At 34.2% G+C, this 22,465-nt stretch overlaps 3 protein-coding genes across 9 annotated transcripts; all 3 read left to right on the forward strand.

The window, feature by feature from the left end:
• Positions 1-852: 852 nt before the first annotated feature.
• Positions 853-4,579, forward strand: UBP22 (ubiquitin-specific protease 22). The gene is made up of 3 exons (XM_088208587.1): positions 853-2,193; positions 2,685-2,803; positions 3,224-4,579. The coding sequence occupies exons 1-3, from the start codon at positions 1,430-1,432 to the stop codon at positions 3,925-3,927; spliced, it is 1,587 nt and encodes a 528-aa protein (XP_088064713.1). The 5' UTR covers positions 853-1,429; the 3' UTR covers positions 3,928-4,579.
• An 826-nt stretch (positions 4,580-5,405) lies between these two features.
• On the forward strand, positions 5,406-9,675 carry LOC110808242 (Major facilitator superfamily protein). Its single transcript, XM_022033665.2, has 5 exons — positions 5,406-6,821; positions 7,452-7,711; positions 7,818-7,916; positions 7,987-8,157; positions 8,490-9,675. Exons 1-5 carry the CDS (start codon positions 6,449-6,451, stop codon positions 9,087-9,089), a joined length of 1,503 nt encoding a protein of 500 aa, XP_021889357.1. The 5' UTR covers positions 5,406-6,448; the 3' UTR covers positions 9,090-9,675.
• Positions 9,676-10,059: 384 nt separating this feature from the next.
• LOC110808246 (Myb/SANT-like DNA-binding domain protein) lies at positions 10,060-21,997 on the forward strand. Of its 7 annotated transcripts, XM_088207426.1 has the most exons (10): positions 10,060-10,226; positions 10,583-10,604; positions 17,236-17,664; positions 17,787-17,937; positions 18,494-18,840; positions 18,914-19,058; positions 19,413-19,753; positions 19,823-19,973; positions 20,312-20,652; positions 21,082-21,997. In XM_088207426.1, the coding sequence occupies exons 3-10, from the start codon at positions 17,332-17,334 to the stop codon at positions 21,601-21,603; spliced, it is 2,331 nt and encodes a 776-aa protein (XP_088063552.1). In that variant the 5' UTR covers positions 10,060-10,226; positions 10,583-10,604; positions 17,236-17,331; the 3' UTR covers positions 21,604-21,997. The 7 variants fall into 7 exon arrangements, with proteins under 7 accessions (XP_088063552.1, XP_021889364.1, XP_021889367.1 ...); XM_022033672.2 differs by lacking the exon at positions 10,583-10,604; XM_022033675.2 differs by lacking the exon at positions 10,583-10,604 and having other exon boundaries at positions 18,500-18,840.
• Positions 21,998-22,465: the final 468 nt, after the last annotated feature.

Genomic DNA, 22,465 nt, shown 5'->3' on the forward strand with positions numbered 1-22,465 from the left:
ATTTAATCTTTAATTATCAAGAAAGAACAAGATAATCATTTTGAAAGTGTACTTGCTTAAATTGTTTTTTCTTACATGACTTGGGTGATACCATGTTGTTCATATCCATATAATTAAGATTATCTATTTCGATATAAATTTCATATACAAAATTTTTTATAGACACAAGAATTTGTATAATTTCGGTTACAATTAAATGAGTTATAAATTTTGAAATATTTAAAATTCTTTATATTTTAGCTATCTTTAAATTACCAAAATTTCGTCTTCTAATGACTTCTTTTATTTAAATTAAATTTTGGTGTGTTATCATTTCTAAATATAACTTTTCTTGAGAATCGAATTTCTTGTAAGTAATTTCGCACTTCTAAGTTCAAATCTAAAAAATTTGAACTTCAAAAGTGATTGATAATTTTAAGTTACTCATAAATATTATGTATTCATGATTGAAGGAGTTGTAAAATAAATTAGATATAAGTAACATGAGTAGTTTGATTATATACATACAAATTGGAGATTAATTAGCAATTAATGCGACAACTTTTCTATTTGAATTTATAAGTATATATTGAATAATTTAAATAAATAAATAAATTTCAAAGGAGGATTTATATATTTGGTGAATATTCTTGATTTTACATCTCAACTGAGTGATTTTTCTATTCTAATGTCTTGTGATGTTTAAAATAATTTTAAATTTTATTAAAATACTTCAGATAACAAGCTAATGAATTTTGTAAATTTCATCTTCATTAGGTTAAAAAAAAATTAAAATAATTCAGTAGTGAGATTCAAATTAAAAAGAAAAAACCATCGTAAAAAAATGATTCCTTCAAGAAACGTCGGGAAATCATTTACACATTTCTCTGGAGATTGCTGGCATCTTCCTTTCACTTCAACGGTTCGGATCCATTTATCAGTTTCGATGAACAGTAATGGTTGATGCAATGATCCAATGGCGGTCGGTTGGTTGGGGCTGTCAAAATGGAGAGCCCACTATTCAGGCCATTTAGAAAAAGAAACCCAGGAAGAACCCTAGAAATAATGAGCTCAGCAATGCACCCATTTGTCCCAATCAATAGAATGATATGGTTTTTTTTGCTTTATTATAATCTACAACTAATCACGGGCGCCTTCTTCTTCCCTTCGTTTGGAAGCGATTACCGTAAAGTTTTCCATCTGCTTTTTCTCCTTGTTCTTGTCGGATCAGTGAAAAACAACACACCAAATTCGTCTCTTTTTATGCTCTGGAACCTCTACATCCAACTCTTATCCTTCCTTAAATCTATCGTTTTCCATGTTTTATTGAGGAACAAAAAATGATTACGGCTTTATTGGTCGTACCGTAATCATTTTCTGCTTTTATAACCATTTTATTCCAACAATCTTCTTGTTTTTTAATCGAAGATCATTCAATCCTTTTAAAAGTATGTGTGCAAGAGACTCTGTGGACACTAGCCCAAAACCCTGCCAGCACCTTGCAGATTACAAGTTAATCCATGGACTCAATGGCTACAACTCCCTCCAAAATTGCCTGAAAACTATCCCAACTGGAAAACCAAGTATAAAGAAACAGGAGACAGTGATACCCAGCTGCGGTTTCTGTAATGGGTATAAAGGTAGACTCTATATCTGTTTGATTTGCTCTTCAATCTCATGTTCAAGCCATACCCTTTCTCATAGCCAGTCAAGCAGCGGCCATAATATAGCTGTCGACCTGGAAAGAGCGGAGCTTTTTTGCTGTTCTTGCTCTGATCAGGTCTACGACCCTGATTTTGATAAGGTTGTTGTCTCTAAACAAATCATGGACTTGCCTGGAGAAGCAAAAAATGTTGCTAATGATGCCGTAGGGAGATCAAACAAGAGAAGGAGATTGGATCCTGAGAAAGAATTGGATTTGAAGAAATCCAAGCAGTTGGTTTCTTTGGGAGACCGTAGAGCAAAGTCGTGTTATCCATTGGGATTAAGGGGCTTGAACAATCTGGGCAGTACTTGTTTCATGAATTCTGTGTTGCAAGCTTTGCTTCACACTCCTCTTCTAAGAAATTACTTCATTAGGGGTTTGCATAACCGTAATCAATGTAAAAGTAGATTTGGGAATCGACTTTGTCTGCTATGTGATCTGGATGTGATCTTCACAGCTATGTTTTCTGGTGATCGGACTCCGTATAGTCCAGCTCAGTTTCTTTACAGGTCTGCCAATGCTCAGTGGCGTGCATGTGAATCATCTGATTTGGTCTATTTAGTTTAACGGTTCCTTATCTTACTTGAAAAATCAGCCATTGATTGTTTGGTTTGTTAATATGAATGTATATCTAGGTTGTAATTTCTGAAGTTCTTGTTAATGCTAGCTGCTAACATGGGCTGCGCTGCTGGGTAAGTTGAGCGATTTAGGGCTTTTTAGTTCAAAATCAAGCATACATTATGTGCATGTTTAGCAGACAGTCTCATCTGAAGGGTGCTAGCAAATTGTTAGTTGCTTTGTTTGGTGAGTTAATAAATTAGACATACTGTCATTTCAGTGCATGGTTGGAGTTGGTTGTTTTATAGATGCATCTTAAGGAATTTTCTTTTGTGGATCTCATTTTGAATAATTAATTTATGAATCTTAGGCCAAAATTTTCTGTAATTTCCTCAATTTCTTTTGGTACTGTTGCGGTAATGAGTTTTTTCTGCATTTCAAGCTGGTGGCAGCATTCAGCAAATCTAGCCTGTTATGAGCAGCAGGATGCTCATGAGTTCTTCATTTCATTGTTGGATGGCATTCATGAGAAAGAGGGAAAATCAAGGGGTCCTCACAAAGGTAAGTACGCGTGAATGTAGGAAGCTTTTCTGGTTTATTCTCATGTCATATGAGTGAGCATAGCAAATTAGCAATATGGTGGGAAGAAATTGGGAACTAAGTACTGGCTTTTGCTGGTATGCCTACGAGGCAATAATGACTTCAAATATATTGAAGATTGTGGACTGTAGCCATTAGTCACAATTGGTAACGTCACATGTATGATTTTGGAAGTTTTGAATAATTTAGCTTTATATACCCAATAAGCCGTGCTGTTCTTAATTACTGTGTCTTCTTGGGGAGTGGGGTGGGGGGCTGAGGCTCTATTAGAAATTTGAATCTTATCGTGGATACAGATTATGTTTTTTTGTCTTTTTGTGTACGTGTAATCCATCTTACTTCTTGAAGAGAAAATGTTACTCATATTCTTCTGTTATACAGATTATGGGGATTGCCAGTGTATTGCTCATAGGGCATTCTCTGGTCTGTTAAGATCGGATGTCACCTGTATGACCTGTGGATTTACTTCCACAACTTATGATCCATGTATGGACATTTCACTCAACTTGGACTTGAGCACAATCTATCCATTGGATGTGGCTAACAGGTCTGTCAAACCTAACGAGAAGACAGGAATATCAACTCTTTGGAGCTGTTTAAACTTGTTTACCAGATCAGAGAAACTGGGTTCTGATCAGAAACTACACTGTCAGAACTGTCAAGAGAAACGAGAATCATTGAAGCAAATGTCTATCAAAAGGCTTCCATTGGTGTTATGTTTACATATCAAACGATTTGAACACTCTCTATCAAGAAATATGTCAAAAAAAGTTGACCATTGCTTGCAGTTTCCCTACTTATTAGACATGACCCCGTATTTATCATCATCAGTTCTTAGAAGCAAGTTTGGGAATAGAATTTTTGACTTTGGGGGCGATGACTATGATGCTTCTGCTGAGTTTGAGATATTTGCTGTAGTTACTCATTCAGGGATGCTAGAATCTGGTCATTACGTGACTTACCTTCGGATAAATAACCAGTGGTACAAATCTGATGATGCTTGGATCACAGAGGTTGATGAGGAGGTAGTGAGAGCATCACAGTGTTATATGCTTTTCTATGTGCAAAAGAAGCTTTTCTATTAAATGAACAAGAACTTGAATTGCCTTCCACTGGGCTGGCGAAGGGATTTGTTTCCTTCCAATTGATGGTTGTTGCTAACGTCAAAGTTGTGTGTGGGAGAAGATGGAGATCACAAAGTGGCTTCTACTTACTGATCTATCATTTAAAATGCTGAGAGATAATGGGATTCATCCGCTATCTTGATTACTATAATTTTTTCTGGATCAAGTTCCATGAATAAATCATCCTCCATTGAAAAAATGAAGCTTGGGGAGATGGAACAGATCCATGAAGACTGTTGATTATAACAGAGAAGGCTGGACATCTCCAAATTTTTTTGCAGTGAGAGACTGCAAGAGGTGCTGGCCAAAATGATCAGATTCAGATTAAAGATTAATCATATTGGGATTAGAACACTCTTATACAAGTTTTGACTGGATGTTCAATCATGTTCAACCGCAGAGGAGACCGATGATTCAAACAGCTAAATTGATTTTTTTTTTTTTTTTGGAAATTTGAAGTCAATCGATCGGGCTCTGAAGATTATAAAGCTGTCAAAAGTTTATTGGTTTACTTTGGTGGTGGAGGCTTGAGAAGGAAATGCTGTAAGTTGTGGTGGACCATTATCATTTTAAGGATTAATGAAAATATAATTAGACCAGGTTTCACTTTATATATTTTAAATCTTGTAGACTTGGGGTATATTTATAAAGGAAGTTAAAAAAGTAAAGAAACCAGACAGATTTTGTAACTCATTGTTTGGTTTTTATGGTATCCTAAATGTTAAGCCAAGACAAAAGAGTGGAATATTTCCCATTTGCATCTTATTTAATTTTAAGCAAGTAGGTTTTTTTGGTCAAGTTTTTCTTTTTATTTTTATTTATTTATTTTTTCTTGAAGATATATAAAAAACCATATTTTTTTTTTTGATTTTTTTTTTCAAATTTAAGGTTGATTAATACTATTCTACCAAATGAAAAATTACTTACCAGTTAAAACTGATGTGGTAACATAAATTTAACTTCACATTAAATAAAGTATCAAATTTCATTATCTATACTAGTTAATGTCTTTACCTTTGATATTAAATTAGCTAAAAATTTGGCAGTCCAAAAGCACTTGTAAACGAAATTTAATTTAAAGCAATGAATAATAAAAGAAATAAATTTGATTTTATTTAATTAAATGACTCCAAACTCCAAATTATGTATAAATATAATAATAACCATGGACTTTAAAAAACGTGTCAATTACGTCAAGTTTAATATTACTCGGACTAATCGACTCCACACAAATATTTGCCACACGAATTTATATTCAAAAATGCAAATTTTCTCGTAAAAAATAAAAATTCATATGCTGTTAAATTACTTGTACGTTTCCGTGACAGACAGTGACGCTATTTTTACTCTGCGTGTATGCATATAGATATATATATATATATATATGTGTGTGTGTGTATGTATTGGACATCCATCCACAAACGTTGGACTTGACGCCATTTTCGCGCACGGCCTTCTCTCTTACATCACAGGAACAAGAAGTGGTGAGAAGATCTTCACGATGTTTACCTGTTTCGAGGTATTAAATACCAATCATATTTTGCCACGTGTTGACGAAGGGGTATCAAATTAGCATATTAATTGGTACGAGTTTGAGCTATATATATATACAGTCTTAGCTTGTAGATTCTAATTGAGAAATATGTTGTAAATTTATTTAATTTTAATGAGACTAAATTATGAATTTTAATAACATAGAAATTTTGTTAACTCGGTAGTTTTAAACAGAATTAATAATAAAATAACAAAGATTAACAACAACTTGCTTCTCTTAGTCAACTTCAATGACTTATCAACCTGATCAGGTAGAAAAAAAAAAAAAGAGCCCCTTAAAGATGAAATCTGTATGTGCGGTCAAGATGTCAATCCAAACATGGGCATTGCTTTAATGGCGCTGGGGCTTCCCTTAGAGGATTAAATCTAATGGAAATGAAGGAAGGTAGCCGGTCCATGGGAACTTAGCAATCTAGTTGTCAACTCTTTTTGTATTTAGTTTGATCCTTCTATAGAAGGGAGGAGCTACCTCCCTTTTCTCCCTTTTTCTACCTTGAATCCAGGAGATATTTCTGCGCCATAAATATAGGTCTCGTTGGAAGATCTCCCACTGAAAAGTTTGCAAGGAAGTCCAACCAATATCCATATATAACCCTCAGCCTCAGAATATTTGAAGCTTTTTGGTATACAAGTTTTGATTTCAATCATTTTCAAGATACCCATTAAGGAAATTCTTGGTTTCTTGATGGGATTCTTCTCTTTATCGTCAAACCCGTATTAGAAATCTCCATTTTTTCTTTTTTATTTTTCTACTCTGGTGTCCTCAATCCATTTACATGACAACCCATTGAAAAAAGAACCAAGAAATATTGACCACATTCTTGGGTACTTGAGCTGCAGTTCCTCATTGTTCAAGAACGAAAAAATTCCACAAGATTTGATCTGTAAACTGGAAGGTTGCAATTGATTTCTTATAGAAAGGTATATAATGGTTGAAAATGGAAATCTTGAAGCCTCTGGTACTGAGGTTTTGGAGGAGGGAAATGAGCATAGAAGAAGAGGGTTCTTTGATTTCGTCTGTGCCCCGGTTTGCTGGTTCAAGATGCTCGCCAAGGAAACGCATTGGAGTTTTGTGTTTGGTGTGGTTGTGATTTATGGAATAAGCCAGGGATTGGGCGGAGCTTTATGTCGTGTTGGCACATCTTACTACATGAAGGATGTACAAAAGTTGCAACCCTCTGAATCACAAATCTACGGAGGAATCACTTCCATTCCATGGATTGTCAAGCCTCTTTGGGGTCTTCTTACTGATGTTCTCCCCATTTGGGGGTACAGAAGACGGCCTTATTTCATCTTAGCTGGTAAATGTTATGCCCTACAAGCTTTTGTTTGTCTCTATTTTGTTACCAGATTCTGTTTTTAATGTTCATACATTATCATCTCATTGCATCCAAAGAATTTTCGCATGATTTTTTGCCAGATTGTGGCCGTGGCTAAGTACAATTCTTTTGATCTGTCTTCATCTTCTATAAACATTTCATAAATTGGGTGCTCAAATTTTGATTGCTCAAAGTTACATCCTGAAAAGAAAGGCTTTTGCTAGGAAAAGGATGTTTTGGAATGATGTACGCCCACCACTTTTGTAATGTTATTACCATCTAATTACAGAAGACAATTGTATTTGGTTAAAATCTTGTTGAAACCTATGGGTGCTAGCTAGATGAACAAGATTACTGCATATGTTGCAAGAGAACTTAAACTAGGACTGAATCTTGTTTGTAATCTAATTGAGAGATTATGAAAGAGAAAATTTGATAATCCATTAACGTGAATTGGTCCATTATTATGATTTTTTGAGCCATTAAAACATGGCCTTACGTATCTATAATAATTTGATACCACTTTGTTTGCAATTAAAGGATGATGAAACGAGTTCTTGTCCTTCTGGTAATGTTAATTTCAGGTTTACTTGGTCTTTAATGAAAATCCAGGGTTACTTGGTGTTGTTTCCATGCTGGTTATATCATTGCATAGTAAGCTGCTTCTTGCATTAGCTGTGATGTCATTGACTGCCAGTAGTGCTGGGGTAGCAATTGCGGATGTGACAATAGACGCTTGCGTGGCGCAGAATAGTATAAACGCACCTTCTCTTGCACCTGACATGCAAAGCTTGTGTGCTTTCTGCTCCTCAATTGGAGCTTTAGTGGGATTCTTTCTCAGTGGAATCTTTCTGCACTGGATTGGCCCTATGGTTAGTTGCCCCTGAATTTCCTTCTCCAAATTCTGCTGCTTTTTCTTGTCTTGCCTAGAATAGAGTTTTTACTCATCAAGATTTTTTTTCTCTTCTTCCCTGATAGGGGGTGTTTGGCTTGCTGACAATCCCAGCTGGACTTATACTTTCTGTTGGCATTCTGCTTCATGAGTCTGACTACATGCCTGATTTTGCTTACAAGCAGGTACCTTTGGGCTTCTGTTTGCTCTTGATTACTTTTGTCTTTGTATTCAAACATGGTTTTTCTGTCTCAGGTGAGCCAGAAATTTATTGATGCCACCAGAGCCATGTGGACAACATTGAAATGCTGTGATGTGTGGAGACCATGTTTATACATGTATATGTCCCTTGCATTGAGTTTTAACATTCATGAAGGATTGTTTTATTGGTATACAGATGCAAAAGGTGGCCCTTCTTTCTCCCAGGTACTTTGATTCTGCTCTCATTTTTCCTAACTCTGAAGGTAGCTAAGCCCCAAGGAAAATATTAGCCAAAAGCCTATAGAATTCAAATTTATTAGCCTACAATAGTAATACATTTCTAGTGAATCAGCAAAGTTCCTGTTTTTGCTCTTGTCTACTTTGAATATTTGACCAGTAGAGTAGAAATTAGATTTTGTGTTAAACTGCTAAAAGTTCTCATCATGCTGGGGATGATTTTAGAGTTCTCAAAGCATCATCTACTCATTGTGCTTGATTGTACACTTTATATGTATCACCTGAGATTTCTGATTTTCTTGTTGGTATTGCAAATGCAGGAGACTGTTGGTTTTATATTCTCAATTGGTTCATTTGGCTCCCTTTTAGGGGCAATTCTATACCAAAATGCTCTGAAAGATCACCCTTTTCGTGACTTGCTTTTGTGGACCCAGTTGCTTCATGGTTTGTCAGGAATGTTAGATCTGATTCTTGTGCTGAGATTAAACCTGAAATTCGGCATACCAGATTATTTTTTCATCGTGATTGATCAAAGTATGTCCCAGATGATAGGGAGGCTGAAATGGATGCCTCTTCTTGTTTTGAGTACAAAGCTTTGTCCCTCAGGTATTGAAGGCACTTTCTTTGCTTTGCTCATGTCAATTGATAACACTGGAGTGCTTTCATCCTCGTGGGGAGGAGGTTTCCTACTTCATGTACTGAATGTAACTAGGACAAAATTTGATAACCTCTGGCTTGCCATATTGATCCGAAACATACTGAGAGTCTCTCCACTCTGTCTTCTGTTTTTGATACCCAAAGGAGATCCCAATTCCTTCGTTCTTCCTCCTGAAATTTTGAATGCAAAAGAGGATACCGCTACTGCAGGAACTGAGAATTTGGAATTAGTCTCCCTTGTTAACAATGTCGATGGTAGATAGCCCAAACAAGCATAATTAACATCAGATCAAATTTATTTGAGATTTCCTAGAGAAAATATGTCTGGAGCAGGGAAACCTTACCACGTTGAGATTGCATTGACTTTTTCTCATTAGCTTTAAGATTGTTCCTATTAAGGAAAATTCTATACAAAAAATTTCTCAAACCCAGATCACTTTTTGTTAGTTCCCATCTTCGTCCTGCAAATTCTCGGACAATGAGGTTCATTGGAGAATGCGGGAGCAGAAGAGAAATTTTTCTAGTATTGTGCACAAGTTACAGTCATCCATTAGCCATACTAGTGACTGAGGCTTCTGGTACAAGTGATATCCATGCTGTATTCTGCTGTGATATGTGTTTTCTGAGACCATACCCTCTATGGTATTACCTAAAGAAGCATATTTGTGTATTATACCATCTGTAATGTATCCAGTTGAGTGAGTAGTAAAACTACTATTCCCAGATCAGGAAATGTTGTGCACTACTCGCATTCTGCCTTTTTTTTTTGAGGTGCTTACTCGGGTATGTTTCAAACAAATGGATTACTGTTATTACTTTTACTTTTTTAATATAAAATTTGTTTGTAAATTTCAGTTTATACATACGCAGTTCACACATTCAAATAATAAATTTTTATAGAAAAAAAGAAGTATTTATCTAAAGAATAGTTAGATAATTTTTGTAAAGTTCCAATTTTGTCGTTGAATCTTTTTTTTCTAAAATTTGTGTAATTTGAATACACAACCGAACTAAATATAAAATTAAAACTTTATTAAAATAAAAAATACATAAGGTAACAACTATAAGCCAATAAATTAACTTAGGGAAAAAAATGTTTATACTTGGTTTGAAACTAAAAGAGTTAATTTGTAAATAAATTATAATCTAAATCGGATTGGGATTAAATGGGTCTATAACCCAATTTAAATGGACCCTAGAAATTAAAAATAAAAGCGCAAAAGCAGAAGATGACAAAGAGAAAAGGGAAAGTAAGAGAAGGAACAAGGGCTGCCTCTGTAACCAAACAGGAAGGAGCAATTTTAGCCCTTATTCGGATTAGGGTTAACTCTTCACCTCTCAGATTTCTTTAGGCGCCAAACTCTGCGAATTCAGCTTCTCTCTCCAGATTACTCAAACGGGTAAAATAACCTTTATGACTTTTTCACTGTATTTTATATGACTCGGACGGTCTTCAAAGATACTCTTACCTCCCGCTTCTGTGTCAGTGTAATTTGTTTGTGTTCCTCATTTCTGTGTACCTAGAATTAAATTCTACTATGGCGTAGATGGTGGTGTCGTCGTCTTTGAGTATCTCTTCGAATTTGGGTTCAGTTAATTGTTCACTTTTGATATACATTTCAGGGTAGGCCGTGAGGGTGTTTCTGCTGACAGTTTTACATCTTTAGGAGTCAAAACTAGAGAGTATTTGAGTCAGCTTTTATGGAAGTGCTTGTTTATCTTCTCTAAAAGTATTCTTTTTCCTGTTTTCATTTAGGCTGTCATCAATTTTACTTCAGGTGGGCGTGTGCTTGAAAGACTTTCATCTTCGTTTTACTTTCTGGGGCGTGAATGTTTCCTTTGGTTACGAGCTTCAGTATGATATATTAACATGGAATGGACTACTATAACATTCAGTTTGGATTACATTTAGAGGTCCCTACTTCAATGTTGGAATTTAGGGAGAAACTGAAATTTTTGTATATTAAGAACGAGAATATACTTAGGTATATATAGCTTTTACAAAGAGAAAAATAATAAACTAATTATAGCAGATCAAATTAAATCAAATAAAATCAAATCTCCATATTTGAGTTTTCCTAACTGGTATCTTATTATTTTAGGAGGATTTATTTCTTAACGTTAAGATAAAAGATTGGAAGTGTTTCAACATTCACCCTCAACCTGGTGAATATGCATCTTCCATACCTAGTTCGAAGAGAAGTCCTTGGAACCTTGCCCTACCTAGTTTTTTTATTAGACATATGCATATTGAGCATTAGTTGAGATGATTTGTACAAATTATCACAATATCTAACTTTTCTTTTATGAAGTGTCTATCTACTTCAATATATTTTTTGTTATTATGTTGCACAAAATTGTGAGTAATGTTAATGATAGATTTGTTGTTAGAAAAAAAATTTACTGGCCTTTCCTATTCGATTGTTAAATCTTTCAAGATTATCTGGATTCATAATAATTGAGACACTACTTGTGCCACTGCTTTGAAGTCTTCCTCTTCACCTGATCGAACAATCAGATTCAGCTTTTTACTCATCCAATCACAAAATTGCCTTCAAGGGAAGTACAATAACTCATACTAGGCTATCTATCAATTGGTGAACCTGCATAACCATAAGGACTAGTGAATTGTTTTTTTAATGGATTCCTTTTTCCAGGATTAGCCTTTTAGGTAATGTAATATTCATGTTGGACAAATTCTGATTTGGAGAATTTGGGTATAGGACTCTTTTAAGTCTGGCACCAAATTGATGTAGGACAAATTAAGGTTAATTTGCCTATTAAGAATTTGGATTAAAACCTAGCTGTCATACCTAAGGTTCTTAGGCATCACACATAAGAGTTAATTGAGTCACACAATTAATTATGAGAAATTCTCGAAACTATTGTTGAATACTTGAATAATTAATAAGTGAAATTACAAAACTGTTTAAAGTAGTATCTAAGTAACTTTTCCTAATTAGAATTAAACTAAACTAGTAGAATTAAGATTACTAATCATAATACAAAGAAAATAATATTAATAAGCTAATAAGACTCTTAGATAATAATTTGAAAAATAATTCAACTGTAAATAAATTCCTATTATGGCTATGCGCCATCAAGTATCCTGTAGACTACATGAAATTAAACCTCTCTTAGGCTATGCATAAATTGGCTAACTACGCTCACGGCATATGCAATGTCTTACCTTTTATTAGTAAGAATTTCTCTATTTATAGTTTGAATTTTGCTCAACTTGTGTGGAGACAAATTTACATGCTAACTTTTTTGTCTCCCTTAGGAGATGAGTTCACATGCTAACTTTTTTGTCTCCCTTAGGAGATGAGTTCACATGCTTCTACTATGATTCATGAGCTCTATATAAAGATTTAAGTCATACACTATCAATAACTTGAGTTTTAATTTATGAAAACTAGTAGTTTGGTTCCGAAAATTTATTAAATTGATTGTTTTTGGGCCCAGAGCATTAAAACAACATCAACAGTTGTGGTAACTCAAAATTTGAATGTGTATGCCTAACACTATAAATTCATTTAGTATGCATTGGGAAGTCTATATAAGTCTAGGCGTCTGCCTTTGTTTAATTCAAAAAAATGTACTATTTATTTTGTCACATCATGTGGAACTTATATACATTAGGTTGTTCTTGCAGAGCTTACGGGTGCAAATGCAGGCATGTGGATATGTGCATAGATATTATTTTGTCTGGGGAAAAATTTGTAAAAGGAACATGATTATGCTTTAGAAATTCTACTTAAATTCAGCTAATTTTGTCCTACTAAATTACTGGCTCTAGGAGGTCCATTTTATTGAAAGTGTTAAGAGTTAAGGAAGGAAAAAAATACTGAATAATACTCTTATTATTTATAGAATCGAGAATAGGGATATATATACATGTAGATGAATTCATATAAAGTAATCAATATAAATTACCCTTTAACTTTCTTCCTAATCATACTATTATATTTGGAAATATAATCATACTATTATGTACATATAGTATTTTATAATATTTTAACAGTCCCCTTTAAGGTGCAGCATAGATATTAATCACGCTCAGTTTGTTCTAAATATACTCAATTCGTATTTCATTTAAATGTTTTGTGAATATATTACTAAGTTGTTCTCCTATTTTCACATAACTAGTAGATATAAAGTTTTTTTGAATTTTTTCTTGAATGAAGTGACAATCAACCTTAATATGTTTGGTTCTCTCATAATACATAGAATTTGGGGTAATATGAAGGGCAACTTGATTATTGCACTAGAGTTTTGCAGAAGATGAGGGTCTCAAACCCATTTCATCTAAAAGATGATGTATCCATTAGATTTTGCATGTGGACTGGGTCATAGCTCTATATTCGAACTCTGCGCTTGAGTGAGATACAACTGTTTGCTTCTTACTTTTTTATGATACGAGATTTTTTTTAAAAAAAACACAATAACCCGTAGTAGACCTTCTATCAATTTTAGATTCAGCCCAATTAGTATCTGTAAAACATTTAATGTGAGTATGCTCATGATTTCTAAACATTATGTCGAGTCCCGGACACCTTTTAAATAGTACAAAATTTGTTCCAAAGTCTCCCAATGTTTGACTGTAGGTGCAGACATAAACTGACTAACAATACTGATAGAGTATGCAATATTTTGACGAGTCACAGTGAGATAATTTAATTTCCCAAATAGTCGCTTGTATTTTTCTGGATCATTAAGGGGATCACCATCATCTTTTATAAGATGTACATTTGGTATCATTGGTGTATTGCATGACTTAGCTCCCAGCTTTTCTGTTTCTGCAAATAAATCAAGTACATACTTTTTATGAGATAACAGAATCCCTTTCTTACTTTTTGTTACTCAAACTCACAAGAAATATTTTAATTGTCACAAGTCTTTGGTATTAAATTTCATATGCAAGAATGACTTGAGAGAAGATATTCCTGCATGATCATTTCCTGTAATCACAATATCATCAATATAAATAAGAAAAAATATAATATCAGCTGTTGATTGTTTATAAAAGACTAAATGATCACACTTGCTCTTCTTTAATCCAAACTCACAGACTAACTCACTAAACTTGCCAAATTACGCACAAGAACTCTGTTTTTAAAGCATACAATTTTTTTTTCAAAGAACAGATTTTTCCGTACTCCCATTAAGTAATAAATTCAGGCGGTTGCTTCATATACATTTCTTTTAAGAGATCATCATGAAGAAATACATTTTTAATGTCCAACTAGTGTAAGACCCAATCTTGTGAGACTGCAATAGATATGAATAGACGGACAGAGGTAAATTTGGCCATTGGAGAGAATGTATCAAAATAGTTCACCCCATAAGTCTGAGCATAATTTTTTGCTACCAGTCGAGTTTTAAGTCTCGGCACTGAGTCATCTGGATTTATTTTGACTGCAAATATCCATTTGAACCCTACAACTTTTTTTCCTTTGGGTAAATCCACCAAATCCCAGGTATGATTTTCATTAAAAGTATTTACTTCCTCAAGCATTGCATTATGCCAACCAAAGTGATTCAAAAACTCCTTAACTGTCTGGGGTATAAAAGTTGAATATATAGAAACAATTAAAGAAGTAGACGAAGGAGACAGATGGTCATATGAGATAAAATTAGCAATGGAATACGTTGATGTAGGAATGGTGCACTGACATTTACTTTTACGTACACAAATGGAAAGATCAAGATCCTGTGAGACAGAATCAGATGACAACGGCTCTGGTGCAGGACATGTAACACTAGTCTGTGATCTTCTAGAATAAACATGAACAACTGGTGGTAGTACTTGGGTTAGAGGTACACTAACACTATCATCAACTTGTTTAAGTAGGGCTGGAGGCACATTATCTGGAGAAGCATTATTATTTGTCTGCTTAGTAGAAGCACATGATATAAAACTATAGAGGAACCGCTTGTTGTCTACCCCCCTAACTTGTAGACTTTGACAATGAGGAGAAGAACGGTGTATTTTTTGAAAAGATCACATTAGTTGATACCAAATATTTATTAAGATATGAAGAGTAACACCGGTATCCTTTTTGAAGTCGAGAATATCCCAAACATACACACCTCAAGACCATTGGGTCCAATTTTGTAACAGTAGGTTGTACATTTCGAACATAACTGGTACTACCAAATATCTTAGGTTGTACTTGAAATAAAGACTTGTTTGGAATAAGAAGACAATAAGGAACATTTCTATCAAATACTATATATGTTATACGATTAATCAAGAAACAAGTCGTGAAAACAGTATCGACCCAAAATTGCTTCGGAACTTGCGTTTGAAATAAAATGACTCAAGTTATTTCAAGTCAATGTTTGTTCTTCCTCTCAGCGACTCCATTTTGATATGGTGTATCAACACACGTTGATTGGTGAAGGATCTTGTATTGAGTCATATAATTCTGAAATGACTCTGACATATATTTCTTGACATTATCACTTTTTAATACATGCACTGAAACATTGAATTGTGTTTTGACTTCAGTATAAAAAGTACAAAAGTAATAAAATACTTCAAAATGATTTTTCACAAAATATATCCAAATCATTCAAGAAAAATCATCCACAAAAGTAACGAAATATTTAAACTTTGTTTTGGACGGAACAGGACAGGGCCCCAAACATCAGAATGAACTAATTCAAAAGCAGACTCAGCTCGTCTATTGACTCTTGAACTTGACGGATTACGGTGATATTTTGCAAACTGACATGACTCACAATCTAATGAAGATACATCATGAAATTGAATGTATAACTTATTCAACACAAGTAGAGGCGAATGTACTAATTGACAATGTGCTTCAAATGGAGTGATAACACTAGAACAGACAATTGATCGAGGCACCCAAGTATCTAGAATGTAGAGACCATCTGATGTATTTCCTTTACTAATAATCTGATTCGTCATAAGATTTTGAAAGATACAGTGATTAGGAAAAAATGTAATACAACAATTCAAATATTTAGTTACCTTACTCACAAAAATCAAATTGAACACGAATTTGGGTAGATTTAATACAGATGTCAAAATAATAGATGAAGTTGGTTTTGTGGTCTCGAAATCCACAATGTTATAAGTTGAGCCATTAGCAATGGTTATAAGAAAATGTATTTTATGTGGTCGAAAGTTAGAAAGAATATTAGAGTTACCTGTCATGTGATCTGTAACATCAGAATCAATCACCCATCTGTTCGAGAATGAGATAAAATATTTTTTCTCTAATTCAGCAAAACCAGAAAATTTATTTAAAAATTCCTGATACTAAGAGAATTTAGCATATTCGTCAGTTGAAATTATAACAGTTCTTTCATAAGATGAGTTAGCAGTAGCAACAACAATATTAGCTGTTTGTGTCATCCGATTGCAATTCTGCAATTTTTCACAATATCACTTTATATGTTCTTGCTCACGACAGTAATAACAGACAATATTATCACTCATTTTGATTCATAAATAATGAAAAAATGTCACTCAAAATACCAAAATACAACAATTAGAGATACACCAAAAATATTGCAAATATACCAGAAAATCTTAGAAGACAGAGTAGCTCTTCACGTACGGCTGTCAACAACCTTAACAGAAGCTCACTGCCAATCACCAGAGTTTCTGTGCTGCCGCACGCGCTGCTGCCGAAGAGGCACGCACCACCGCCGGAAAACCATCTGCCGTCACCAAAAAACGCCAAACACCCTCCTTTTGGCCGGAAATCACCACAAAACCAGAATACATATCCAAATCCGGAATGTAGCTCCCAACGTCGCAGCAAATCGCGCTGGAGAACTGGAAAAACTTGCTGTCGCGCGATCTGCTCAGCCTCGAGTTTCTCTGCTCTGGCCTTCTGGTTTCGTGCTCAAAACTGGCTGGCTGAGCTTCCCTTCACCTTCTGACTTCGCACGGGACAGGCACAACGCCGGGATTTCAAGCAGCCGCACAAACGGTCGGCAGACCCGATACCATATTAAGAGTTAGAGAATGAAAAAAATATTGAATAATACTCTTATTATTTATTGAATAGAGAATAGGGATATATATACATGTAGATGGATTCATATATGGTAACCAATATAAACCACCCTATTAACTTTCTTCCTAATCATACTAATATATATGGAAATATAATCATACTATGTACATAGAATATTTTATAATATTCTAACAGAAAGTAATAATTATTTAATTGAATTATACATATTATCATTGAAGTTTCAGATAGAATGTTTATTTGTTGTTTCCCCTTGAAATTTGTCTGCTTACTCTGTCCTCATTTTGCTATTTGGTGTTCCGTTGGTATTTATGATGGTACACAGTGAGTATCATGAACTTGCTGTTGAATTTTGCATTTGAGAATTGATATATTTTTATTTTTATTTTACCAGGACTTTTATCCTCTTAAAGACAGTTAGTCGAAGATTTCATATGTACACTCGTAGAAGTATAACCTATTCTTTGTAACACTATTTCGTGGGAGAGGAATGGGTACCCAGATTACTTCAGCTAATGATCGTTCAAGGACATATTGGACTCCAACAATGGAACGCTATTTTATTGATCTTATGTTAGAGCAGATGCATAGAGGAAACAGGATTGGCCATACCTTCAACAAGCAGGCTTGGACCGACATGCTCACAGTATTCAATGCCAAATTTGGTTCTCAATATGACAAAGATGTCTTAAAAAGTCGTTATACAAATTTGTGGAAGCAATTTAATGATGTGAGGAATCTCCTTAGTCAGAGTGGGTTTTCTTGGGATGAAGCTCGACAAATGGTGATAGCTGATGAATATATCTGGAATGCATACATAAAGGTGCCTTACCTGCTCTATTCTTTCACGTTATAACCTGTATTGCTTTTCTGAGTAACATGGTTTGTTCATTAGTATAATAAAAGTTGTGATGCTATATTTGTAAAGGACATGGATTTGTGCAGGCACATCCTGATGCGCGTGCCTACAAGACAAAACAAGTGCTAAATTTTGATGATTTATGTCTAATATATGGACATACTGCTGCAGATGGGAGATATAGTCGATCAAGTCATGATTTAGACTTTGAGGACGAAACCCAAGGAGTAAATATGGGTGTGTACAGTTTTCTTTAACCTTAGGCTAAGTCTTTACTGCAGCTGAAAGCTTTTTTTTTGTTTTATTTTTATTTTTATCAGTGCTGTTCTCTATTTCGTAGTGTTTAGAATGTAAAGAAACAAAAAGATGTGGCTTTCTTCTCCATGTAGGATTTTGTCAAGAGGGGGACTCACATTTTGCATGCTGGAACCTCCAAACCCAACCCCACCCCCAACCCCAAAACGAAAAAAAAGAAAAGAAAAAAAAAGCAGCTGCAAATTTCTCTGTGAAGTCTTTTTTCTTCTCTCTTAAAATAATTTGACCACCATTGGGTACTGGCAATCAGGTTGTGACTTTATAAGTTGACTATTTTTATGCAGCTGTAAATTTCTTTTTGGAGTTTTTCATCTCTCTTAAAATAATTTGCCACCATTGGATACCTGATAATCAGATTGTGACTTTATAAGTTGACTATTTTTATTATGTTTGACTTTCAAATGATGGTTTCATAGGTGAGTAAGTTTGGATTTATCACTCTGTTTGAGGTAAATAATTCACTAATTGGCTAATCAAGTTTTAGGTGATGGAGCTGTTACTCCTGCTTTCTCAAGTAACGAGCGTCCGAGGACTGACTGGACCACTGCTATGGACCAATATTTCATTGAGCTTATGCTGCACCAAATAGGAAGAGGCAATAAGACTGGTAATACTTTCAACAAACAGGCTTGGACAGATATGCTTTCTCTGTTCAATGCAAAATTTGGTCCTCAACATGGGAAAAGGGTTTTAAGACATCGACACAAGAAATTGTGGAAATACTATAGTGATATGATGGTTATTCTGAAACAAGATGGCTTTTCTTGGGATGAAAAGCAACAAATGATTGCAGCAGATGATGGTGTTTGGGATGCTTATATCAAGGTTCATGAAGTTCAGTTTCATATTTAATTGTCTTACCTTCTTAGTATTATTGAGGTAAATATATTTCTTGCAGGCACATCCAAACTCACGGACATATAGAATGAAAACCTTGCCAAGCTACAACGACTTGGTCCTAATATATGCGGGTGATGAAGGAGCTTCAGGTTGTTTATCTCAAGACAAAGAACCCCAAGATGAGATTTCAGGGGTAAAAGCTGGTGAGTTACAAGCTTTATCATTGAATTAGTTTATTCTACTTCCTGGTGGATCATAGTGTACGATAATTTGATTAAAGTTGGTTTCACATTTTTTATTTAAGATTTGGGGGAAAGATTAGAGAAATGGAATCTGAGCAGCATTTTGGTTCCTTATCTAAAATATTCAAGAGATCTCGTACATGACAAATTATGAACCAATCATTGTAGCCAAATCTATAATGAAATTCTTCATATTATTGGTTCCCAAACTTATCATATACCATGTTGTCCTTATTATAACCTATAATCAATAAAGGCACAGTACTGCTTGATAGATGACTTGTTGCTTCTACAAGTAGATCTTTGTGAATGTAGGTGAAAGAAGGATAAGCCAAATTCCTTCTGGTGGTGATCGTACGCGGACATATTGGACTCCACCAATGGATCGTTATCTTGTCGACTTGCTACTAGATCAGGTGCATAGAGGAAATAAACTTGGACAAACCTTCATAGCCCAGGCTTGGGTTGACATGGTCATATTATTTAACACAAAATTTGGATCAAATCATGACAAAGATGTTCTAAAGAATCGCTACAAACATTTGAGGAGGCAGTACAATGATATAAAGTTTCTTCTTGAGCAAAGTGGGTTTTCATGGAATGAAGCAAGAGATATGGTAACAGCTGAAGATAGTGTTTGGGATGCTTATATCAAGGTAATTGCCTGCCTTTTGTCTTGTTTAATTCACTGTCTTTGTTCTGTTGCTTATCCAAACTTTATGTAGGAACGTCCTGATGCTCGCTCATATAGAGTTAAAACTGTTCCAAGCTATCACAAATTGGGTATCATATTTGGAGAAGATATATATGATGGAAGATACACGCACCTGGCCCTAAATCTGGAAGTCAATGATGAAACACCTGTGCTAATGACAGGTAGGGATCTTTTATTACCGATGATAATATTTATAAGAATATTATATGCAGGCCATATCAATAGATGAATTTGGTCCAATATCTGCAGGTTTTATTTTCTATTTTTAGATGTGTCTATTGAAATACACAATCACTAGGCAATGATCCGAAGTGGGAAATTGCTTGAAAAGGGGTGGCAAACATTAGTTGATACGTGTCTTTAGTTTTTCTTTTTCTGAAGCAAATAATGCCTAACTGATGTGCAAAGGATTTATATAATGCTATGTTGGATGTTGAATTATATGAAGCATTTTTTCTTCTTGCATCTCCTGCATTCATGCTTTTCTACCGGTCTGCAGGTACGGAGAAAAATGACCACCTAAACTCTAGCATAAATCCTCCAAGAATTGAATGGACATTACCAATGGACCGTTATCTTATTGATCTTATGCTACAGCATACACACAGAGGTAGTAAAATAAGTCAGACATTCACTGAGCAAGCATGGGCTGACATGGTTGTATCTTTCAATGAAAAGTTCACAGTGCAGTCTGACATATATATTTTAGAAAATCGGTATATTTGCTTGATGAAAGAGCATGATGACATCAACAATCTTCTCAGTCATGTTGGGTTCTTCTGGGATGAAAGCAAGCAAATGGTTACAGCGGAAGAGGTTGTCTGGGAAGCTTATATTAAGGTATGTATACCACTCATAACTTTTTAGAAAAAGATGTATCATTTTTTTTGTTAAGAGTATTGCAACTTATGCTGCATAGGCTAGGTTTAACACATTCCCTTCGCCATAGTGCTGCATGCTGAAATACCTTCTTATTGGGACAGTTGCTTTCCCCTAGTGATTCCCAGTTGCTACATGGTGTTGGATAGGAGATCTATACATCAGTTTTAGTCCAACCTAACATCTCACTTATCATTCCCCACCTCCTCCATCTAACAAAAGCTAAGAAGGAAAGAGGGAAAATGAACCACTCCTTTTCTTTCTTTTCTCATGAAGTACTCCCTCTTTGGGCAAGGGAGCTTTATCAGCCATAGATAATGAAGGCTAAGTTTATGTTTTTGTATTCATTCTCTCCAAAACTTATAGTTGTTTATACATGATATTTTGTAGGAGCATCCAGATTTTATCTTATACAGAGATAAGTTCTTAGGCAATTACAATGATTTGTCTAAGATATTTGCAAGTGAAGTACCAGATGGGAGAGTCAATTATGAAGCTGTGGGGATGGAGATGGAGAAGAAAGATGAGCTCGAAGCAATGGACATTGATGGAGTATCAGGGGACTTGGCATGCCAAGCTGCACATATTGAATTATGTGAGCAACGTAGGAAAAGACCTGCTTTGACTCCATCAAGTTCTGAACCTTTGAATAAAGCTTCAAAAACTGGTCAAATGCAAAAGTCTCTTTCTGAAATGGCAGGTGCTGTCACAACTTGGGTAAATAAGAAAGAGAACAAGAACTATGTAACAATTGAAAGTGCAGTTGGTGCTCTACAAGCTATACCAGACATTGACGATGAACTTCTGTTGGATGCTTGTGATCTATTGGAAGATGAAAGAAAAGCAAAGACATTTTTGGCATTGGATGTCACCCTAAGGAAGAAATGGTTACTTAGAAAGCTTCGTCTATAGTATTTGCAGCAGTTTATGCAGTTTTCGAGTTTTAGAAGATTGACCACAAGAAGCACGAATGAGAATAGATGTTCTCGGCAGTTTTGCAGGAGATTTTTAAAGACGATGTTTAACAGTAACATCTCCAGATTAATTTTGATCAATATAACTTGTATTTTCTCAAATTGGATAAATATTGCCATGATGGATTTGCTAAGGCACATAGATGATACTAATGAGTGTCATTTATATGGTGGTCTTTTTTTTTTCCTTTTTTTTTTCTTTTTTAACTTTTGGTAAATGGATTCTTGCATTGCATTATCCATCACTATTTTGTTTAAATTAAGGCATGTAGATTTACATTTTATCTAATATTCTTGGGAGTTATTTTTTAAATATACTTACCTTCTATTTAGATTGTATTAAATAATAAAATTTTAATGTATGATATTTTACGGGTATAAGAAAATTATGTTTATTTTAATTTTCAATTGTTACAAACGATATTTAACTGATAAATTTGAGATTAATTTTAAAACTACCGAATCGATGGTATATAAATAACAGTTTATTTTTTTTTCCTTTATAACTTCATATAATATATTTAATTCTATTTTTATTTTCACATTTTATTATTTATTTTATTAAATATAAAAATTTAATTTATAATAATTATTTATTTAAATACAAATATAATTATATTAATAAATAATTTAATTTTTTTTATTATATATTTATTATATACCATTTACCATTATATAAATAAATAAAAATAAATTAATAATTTAACTGAAAATACAACTATACCATCGTATCATCTAAATAAAAATATATCATTAACATATATTAATATACAATAATCTAATATAAAAAAAAATTTATC

The sequence above is a fragment of the Carica papaya genome, chromosome 7 (assembly GCF_054855325.1).
Source record: "Carica papaya isolate Zhongbai chromosome 7, ASM5485532v1, whole genome shotgun sequence".
Classification (NCBI taxonomy): domain Eukaryota; kingdom Viridiplantae; phylum Streptophyta; class Magnoliopsida; order Brassicales; family Caricaceae; genus Carica; species Carica papaya.